Source organism: Alexandromys fortis, unplaced genomic scaffold (genome assembly GCF_014885135.2).
Source record: "Alexandromys fortis isolate MF-2015 unplaced genomic scaffold, M_Fortis_MF-2015_v1.1 scaffold_50, whole genome shotgun sequence".
In the NCBI taxonomy this organism is placed as follows: domain Eukaryota; kingdom Metazoa; phylum Chordata; class Mammalia; order Rodentia; family Cricetidae; genus Alexandromys; species Alexandromys fortis.
Window position 1 is genome coordinate 9,743,005 of NW_026067932.1, and position 8,741 is coordinate 9,751,745.

The 8,741-nt window shown below is 50.5% G+C and overlaps 1 protein-coding gene across 3 annotated transcripts in view; it reads right to left on the reverse strand.

The window, feature by feature from the left end:
* The window catches only part of Appl2 (adaptor protein, phosphotyrosine interacting with PH domain and leucine zipper 2), a 41,285-nt gene that overhangs the window by 18,055 nt on the left and 14,489 nt on the right, over positions 1–8,741 (reverse strand). For all 3 annotated transcript variants that reach the window (XM_050145550.1, XM_050145553.1, XM_050145552.1), the window contains 5 exons: positions 7,355–7,414; positions 6,823–6,894; positions 2,961–3,048; positions 563–604; positions 390–448 (listed from right to left, as the gene is read on the reverse strand). In XM_050145550.1, the coding sequence (XP_050001507.1) occupies positions 390–448; positions 563–604; positions 2,961–3,048; positions 6,823–6,894; positions 7,355–7,414 (321 nt within the window). The remainder of the gene's footprint in view (positions 1–389; positions 449–562; positions 605–2,960; positions 3,049–6,822; positions 6,895–7,354; positions 7,415–8,741) is intronic.

The following is an 8,741-nucleotide window of genomic DNA, read 5'->3' on the forward strand; positions in this document are numbered from 1 at the left end:
ATTTGGTTCATCGCAAACATTTCAAGATGAGCATAAAGGCATGGAGATAAGGGTCCACCTTGGCTTAACAAGAAACTCCAATGAAAACACCCAAGTGACAGCACCTCGGTCCCCAAGACTAGCTGAGGCAAAGCCAGTACTCAGTGCTGTGCACTGGGAAAATGCTACAGCAGCAGGTGCCAAAAGCCACAGAGTTTGGTTCATGCACAAGTCTGTAGTCCCAGGAAGTTTAGCTCAAGGAAATCATGTAACAGAAGTAAGAATTGTACGCCTGAAGATTCAGTTGCCAGTGGCAGCAGAGAACCCGAGAGCACCACGCAGAGGTCACCCAGCTGGGTGAAGAGGTCCAGGACGAGCTCCCTACAGAAGCGACTCTGAAGGACACTCACCCGCTCGTTCTCCTTCTTCTTAGGGAGCCTGCTGTATTTTGCCATTGAAAGGTCATGCTCTAAAAAGAAAAGGTATCTGAGCATCTATCATAAAACACTGACTGTCTAAGCCCTGCCCACCCTGAACTCGGGCACTTCCCAAGCCTATGCACCCCAAATGGAGAGATGCCTACCAGTGCTGGCGAGCCCAAAGAGATCCTTCAGAGTGCTGACTTCTGCACAGGGGAGAAGAGAGCATGTTAACACAAAGGCGACGGAGAGGATCAGGGCACGGGCTCTGCCCACAGGCGCAGGCCTGGTGACCGCAGAGGCTCTTCACCCCCAGTGGTCTATAAGGGAGATGGAATCTGGGGACTGGCAGATGGGACATGGCAGGTACTTGTCTGGAAACCTGGCCTACAAGCTGAGGCGCTCAACTGTCTAGAGCATTTCCCTGACAACAGGTGGGACTACAGTGTGGCCCAGAGTTTCCCGCAGGCATCACTGTAGAAATCTGATTTATTAGTTGCCGGTGGACACGGGAACTGCACTAATGAAAAACGGCACAAACCGGTATACTGCACAGCCACAAGTCAACACCAACAGCATGACCCCATAGCGTGGTGATGCACCCATCAGCCACCAAACCAAAATGACAAAACAGTCACCAAAAGAATGATGGCCCAAGATGAAACACTGAAGAACACAGGAGGCAGAACCTGGAGGTGTGATCATTTCTACCTTCCTAACACAGCCCATGCCACTCCATCAGACAGCAAACACTCTAAGCTCTACACACCTTCTCAGTCTGTCTGCAGAAGGCCTGCCTGTCCTCCTTCCCCTCGAGCAGTCTCCTTTCTCTGCTCTAACTTCCTGTCTCTCCTGCCCTCCCCAGCACACTTTCACAGGGCAGCTGTGGGGCATGCTGGTGTGATATAATGAAGATATAACAGCAGGAGGATCCCGGGTTCAAGGCCAGCTTGCGCTATATTCTTAAGGGACTGGAGAGACGGCTCAATGATTAACAGCACTTGGTACTCTTTTAGAGGATCCGGGATAGGCTCCCAGAACCCACATGGTGGTTCACAGGCATCTGTAACTCCAGTTCCAGGGCATCAGATACCTTTTTCTGTAGACATGAGGCACACATGTAGGAATATACATTCAGGGAAAACATCCATATGCATAAAATATAAATTAACTTAGAATTTAAAAGACAGTAAAATGTACACTAAGGCGCTGTCTGAGCAGACAGGGGCCAAATTCACACTTGGCTGGGACCAAATCCTTCAAGTTTATGTCCCTGTGTCATGAGAAGAGGATGACTTGATCAGGTTTTTATAGCTAGGAGAAGGCTGTGTGCCACCATTTAGGTGCTGGGAACCTTTGCAAACCTGGATCCATGGCAAGAGCAGCCCCTGAGCCATCCGTCTCTCCAGCCTCAAGGTTATACTTTTTTTTTAATTAAGGCTTTTTTTTTAATTAAGATTATAATTTTTTTAGTCAGTCTACTCAGCTATAATTTTTTGTTTTTTTTTCTAATATGGAATATTTCACAGATTTTCATGTCTTGTGTATGGACCATGCTAAGCTAATCTTCTCTGTATGCTTCTAATAATTATATATAATTCTTTACTCTGTAAGTAATAAACAAGATTAAGGACACCAGCATTAGGACCTTTTGATTCAGCTTTCTAGCACCAAGTTTTTGAATAACGCCTTTTTAATACTCATTTGGATTATTCTTTTATTTCAAATACATCTTTAATTATTGTAAGGTTCTCTTTCAGTTTGGAAACGGAAATTCATCTAAAAGGCTACCCAGGTGTGGATACCAGTTAGACTTCCTCACTCCCCACTGAGCTTCACGGGAGCATGCTCACAGCCCTACCCTAAGAACCCGATGCCCACCTCAGCACCCTCCACAGAGAATGCCTGGCACTACCCACTCTAAGAACCCAATGCCCACCTCAGCACCTTCCACAGAGAAGACCTGACACTGCCCACTCTTGCCCTCCAAGCTTACACTTCATAGGCCAAAGCATTCGTGGTTCCCAAGAATAGTTGCTTCTACCCATAAAACATGCCCTGGCATCACTTGGCAAGCGCTTACAGTTCAAACTCCAGTTCAGACCACCCAAGCCAGAAAGCCTTCCATGAGCCCCTAGGCCCAAGAAGTCCACAGGTCTCTGGAGCACTTTCTCCAGCCCTGGGCCAGCCCTTCCACAGCCTCACTGCGGACACTGCCGTGATCTGCATCATGTCTGTCTTGTTTGCCTGTGGCCTCCCTTGGGTAAGCCAGGAATGTGCAGAACCGAAAGTTTGCTAACGGAATGGCTTTAAAAACCACTCTTGCTGGCAGTTGGTACAAGCCTTTAATCCCAGCGCTCTGGCAGAGGCAGGAGGATCTCATTGAGTTCAAGGCCAGCCTGGTGTACAAAGCTAACTAGTTCTAGGATAGCCAAGGCTACACAGAGAAAGCCTGTCTTGAAAAAACAAAAACAGCATTCTGGATCCCCATGTGTTGAAAGGAATGGACACAGTAAGAATTAGGTTAATTCAGAAGGTACTGCACCGAGCCTGCCACTTTACCTGTGAGGTCCTTTTCACGAAACTGTATGACAGGAAGAACCATAGTGTCTGCCAGCTGCTTGGCCAGCTCTGTGTGGAGACCATTGAGCTGAAAGTAAAGGGCTTAGTTGAGAAATGATACACTGTACTGCTGACGTGTACTTCAGCAGGCATCACCAGGCACTTCTGTGTGCCGAGGTGGCCCAGGTGACGTACACACACATACACACCCTCATAAACCACGGACCAAGGAGGGCCGACTGCGGCATCAGGCACTTCTGTGTGCCGAGGTGGCCCAGGTGACGTACACACATATACACACCCTCATAAACCACGGACCAAGGAGGGCCGACTGCGGCACCAGGCACTTCTGTGTGCCGAGGTGGCCCAGGTGACGTACACACACACACACACACACCCTCATAAACCAGGGACTGAGGTAGGCCTGGAGGGCTGGCTGTGGCATCAGGGAAGCTCGCCAAAGGCTTCTCCGGCTCACAGTCCTCTTTGCTCTCTGTGCAAACGCTGGCTCTATATTCTCAGGCTGGGCCACACCCTCCTAGACACACAGGGCACTGGCCAGCACCGAATGCAGATTTCTGGCAGGACTCTGGCTTGCCACCTCACCAGACCTGTCAGCAATCTCACTCACAGGAGCTATGGTCACACCAGAAAAACCAGCCTGCTGGGAACTGACTGGGGTTAGCTCAGCCCGCAGCCAGCAGATCCACAGACAGAGGATGCTGCTGTCAGTGTTACCACCTGTGGGCCAGCTTTCCGTGCCCACCCTGTGAATGAGGGGCCATGTACAGCCCCACTGTACCCACAGACAAATAACACTAATCCAGATCACACATGACCGGTTCAGCTGGGATGTGATTGTGGCTAGGAATGAAATCACTCTTTCTCCACAACTGGGCAGACAGGGTGCTCTGGATGTCACAGTGCTGCCCAAACCACACATCCCATAATGAGGCACCAGTGGTGTCCCTAGTGGGGGTGATGAGGGGCAAGCACCTCAAGATCATTTTTGTGGTCAGCAGCTGGCAAGGCGACCTTCAGTAATGACAGCAGCCATCCGGGCCACTGCCCCATGCCTGTGCATCTCCTACAGGGTTGCCCTCTGGGGTCAGGGTTTAAAGATCTAAGGTCAATCACCATTAGTGTCTCCTTATCTCGGCCCCGTTGAGGTGTGGCGACTTTCTTCTGAGATGGCCCTGTCAGTAAATGCCACTGGGGTTGGAGGGCTGAACTTTCTCCTAGAATGACTGCAGTAAGAACTGTAATGGTTTCCATCAACACCTAGCTGAACCTCAACAAGCCCTCCCACTTCGCCCACAGCCCTAGCTTGGCGGACATCAAGCAAGCAGGAAAGTGATCCCACATGTCATGGCAAAGTTCCCGCCCAGTCGTTCTCTTCCCAAGGATGGAATTTGTGTCATACATCTTCTGTGGGGCATGACAGACGCACAGGCCGACGACTTCCGACCACAGCAGCTCTGCCGAGCACGCTCTGCCCCCCTGCCCTGTGTGTCCAGAGGCTGTGAAAGGAAATGGGACTCCAGAGGGCATTTCTGGCTCACAAGAAAGATCTCACTCCAGGACAGTCTATCAAATGGCCAAACATCTGTCTGCTCAGCTGGCTCACCTTTACAATTCACCTGGTTCTGGTACAGAGGGAACTACGTCAAAGCTATCAAAGCTGTTCTCTTCTCGTCCCTAAGCCCAGCTGCTGGTGGCTTAGTCTGGACACCAGGAAGCTGTGCAAACCTCTCGGCACCGCCCTCAATTCAGTCCATCAAGAGAACCACATTGCTTCCCAGAAGACAGTGGGTAGCGAATGTCAGCTGGGCATACTCGCCACACGGCTGACAACCAGCCTCACTTCCTCAGAGCCTCTCTTCCACGTATGGGCATATGCGATTTTGATGGAAATATCCCGCTGCCTCCCCGTGCTATTTACTCACAATTAATAACTGTGTAAACTGAGTAAATAAAAAGAGTCTTCATGCCTTTCAAAAATCACCTTGCTGCTCGGTAATTACATCTGCGATAGACTCTATATTCATGTCAATATATTTTTACACTTATTCACTGGGTGTGAGCATGCACGTGTTTGTGTGTGTGTCTGTGTGTGTGTACATCTGTGCATGTGTGTACAAGCAACAGCACCCTGTGGAGTCTGAGGATGACTTGAGGAGTCAGTTCTCTCCCACTACCACGTGGGCGCAGGCCTTGAGCTCAGGTCATCAGACTTAGCAGCAAACGCCCCTACCCGCTGAGCCACCTCGCTGGTCTACTGACATACTTCAGAGACCCCAAAGCGAATGACGAGTATGACGGCTAATCATGACGGTCAATTAATCATGACGGTCAATTAATCATGACGGTCAATTAATCATGACGGTCAATTAATCATGACAGTCAATTTGCTATATGTTGGCTAATCATGACTGCCAATGATAGGTTTGTAATCACTGTGGAAACAAACCTCTAGGCATGTCTGTGATCAAGTTTCTAGATTGGCTTGAGAAAGGAAGAGCTTCCAGGAAGCCACCAGCAGGAAAGTGGTATAGCCGGGGAGGGAGGAAGCTCTGCCCCTCCCCACACCCTGCCATGAGTCACCACATCTGCTGGTCACTGTGTCCTTCATGGTGTCTTTCAATCACAAGTGGTGACCACATGAGTCCCTGAGCTATGAGCCGGTTCTTACAAATGACTAAACCCCAGTGTAGAGCCGGTCAGTCAGATGCACCTCAAGCCTGGGTTTATAACTGGCACCCGGAGTCAGGGCAGTTTAGTAGGACTGGGCTCTCCTTTACTGTGGGACCCTGGGCATTCAAATACAACAGGAGAAAACAGTCTGCTGTCTTCTCCCCACTGTTCAATGGGACACAACAAAAACCAGAACTGGGTGGCTTGTCTACCTCTGCCTCCAGCGCTTCCACAAAGACCACCACAGACCAGGCCCTGCTGAGTGAACGAGGGAAACACAGCTGGTCCAGTTCTAAACAGACGCCAGTGTCCAGAACGACTGTTGCTCAGTGCTGGCCACAGCATGTTTCCTATGACAGCACTCTGCAGATTCTTTGAAAGCTGGAGCCCATGCACCCCAGGGACACAGAACGATCTCCTGGTACCAGCAGTAATGGAGCTCTGAGGGCTTTATTTAAAGCAATGCTGAAATCAAACCCTGCACATGCAAGGCAAGTACTGTACCCTGCACATCCCCAGTCCACTTACGTACGGTTTTACAACTAAAGTTTATGTAACTTCCTATAACAATGGTTTCCCACAAATATAATAAAGTTACAAGAACAGGTGTATAAAATCGTATGTCATGGATTGAACTGGGTCCCCATCAGAGGACACATCCATCCGGAATACAGGACCTGGGAGTGCGTGGAAACGGTCTCTAAAAATGTGATCAGGGGTGTTAAACAAAGTACTATGATTTTCCAGGTGACCCAGGCTCAGTGACAGTTGTCTTGAGAAGAGATACATGTGGCAGGGATGCTGCTGTAAGCCAAGGCACACCACGAGCCACCAGCTGCCAGGAGGAAGGGAGAAGTCCATCTAGGCCCTAAAGGAATGTGGTTTTGCAGACAACTCGAGCTAGTGTTCTATCTTGCAAAGCTTCTAGAGAATGAAGTCCTAATATCTGAAGCCATCTAGCTGTGGAATCATATCAGGGTGGCCCGAGAAACCAGAGGACCAAATGCTCAGAAGTCCTTGTGGTCTATCTTCCCTCCAGAAGGCAAGTACGGAGCTAGCCCCACCTCTATTGTGGACTGAACCACAGAAATCTGAGGAGGTGTTCTAACGCAGAGGGAGGCAAAATAGGGACAAAAGAGCTCATAGAGAAAAGTTTTCCAAGTCTTACCTCATCCATCACTTTGGAAAAATAATGTAGTGTAGAAATGACCTCTTCATCACCTTTGCCCAGAGCAAAATTCTAGGACAAAAAGAATCAGAAAGCCAGGTGTTAAATGGAACTCTGACAAACCCCACGCTGGCACCCACTTCCTTTCCTCTCCCAGGCATACCCCGTCAGGTTCCCTCTGCCTGTCTGAGAGGTGGACCAACAGCCCTCCCTGGCCTGGCCATCTGAACAGGATGAACAGATAGGGTTCTCTCCTGACGGCTGGCACTGAGTGGCTTGGCCTTCCTGGAGACCAGGAACACTCGTGGGCAGTTGATTAGCTCAAGACTTTGGGATGATCCCAGGTACATTTTATCAGTGAGAAAGGATAAGAAGAAAGAAAGGGAGGCAGAGAAGAAAAGGCTGCATGCAGGGAGGACACAGGGACCTTCGGAGGGTGTCCTCGGAGAATGCCTTTAAAAGGGGGAGAATGCCTTTAAAAGGGGCCTCCTGGGTTCCTGAGCACAGCACTGTGCAGTGCACCAGAAGTTACCTGTTTTTCATATGCCAGTAGCTGCTTCGAGAGCTGCTGAGTGGCCAGGCACATTTCGTTCTGCGGGGAAGAGAAAAGCAAAGTGCGTCAGTTTTATAAGTGGTGTCACCACTGAAACAGAACGTGTGTGCCTTGGAAGTGATCGTTTTTCTTTACAGACAGGGTCTCTATGTAGCCCAGGCTGTCCTGGAACTCAAGAGCCTTCCTCCTCGGCATACTGGGATCACAGGTTTGGCCCACCACACCTGGCACAGGCTGTCCAGGCAGGATCCAGAGGCCATATCAAAAGGCTGAGCTTGCTTTAGAACCAACCACTCCTTCTGGTTATTCAGGCAGTAAACAAAGGTGTGAGCAGACACCGTCCCAGTGCTCACAAATGTATGACACAAGGGGACATCAGAACAAGACACAGACATGATGAGGATCGCAAAGGAAAGACCCTGGGTGAGCCAGGTGGTCCCGACAACGGGACTCCGCTGGACTCTAAAGAGAGATGCCTAATGAAGCAGACCTGCAGAAAGCCAGGGGGCTGGCCAGCAACAGCAGCTTTCCAGAAGAGGACCCAGCACTGGGGGCAGCTCTCAAGAGCTGCCTGTGGATGGTAACTGCAGCCAGGGCTGCAGAGCAGAGGCTACACAGCCAGGCAGGGCTGCAGAGCAGAGGCTACACAGCCAGGCAGGGCTGCAGAGCAGAGGCTACACAGCCAGGCAGGGCTGCAGAGCACAGGTAGCCAGGGTTGCAGAGCAGAGGCTACACAGGCAGGTGGCCGCCTGCAGACTGAGCCCGGTCCTGGACCTGGCACCAAGAATGGCTTAAGAGAAGCATGGTCATCCCCAAGTTCCACAGATCAAAGGAAAGCACAGCCTGGCAAGCCTGGTCGCTCTGCATGGCTGGTATGCTGGTCCGGTACCAGCCCTGTCTCCCACCCTGCCATCCTCCAGCCTCTGGCCCCAGCGGCTGGCCAGTCTTCCCTCTACCAATGCAGAAGACCTAGACGTAGTCTCTCTTGCTTCTAACGCTATGTTCAAGCTGCTCTTCAGCTCAGGGTTATTTCTAAGATGGTGCCAGAACACAGAGTGTGTCTCAAGGTGACTTTTGTGGCCTTGGTTTTCACTCATTCTTTCTCTGGGGCTGTTATTCAAGGGCAAGTCCTACACTCAAGAGGACCTGGCCTATTAGAGACAGAACCCATGTTCTGGGACCTTCTCAGCAGAACAAGCCACACAGCTCCCCAGCTACCGCCATCTGCCCCACGGAGCAGGCTCAAGACTGAAAACACGGTTCTCTCTCTCCCAGAATACAGTCACACACAGTCACACTCGATCTCTTCCAGAATACAGCCACACAGTCACACTCCATCTCTCCCAGAGTACAGTCACAGTCACAC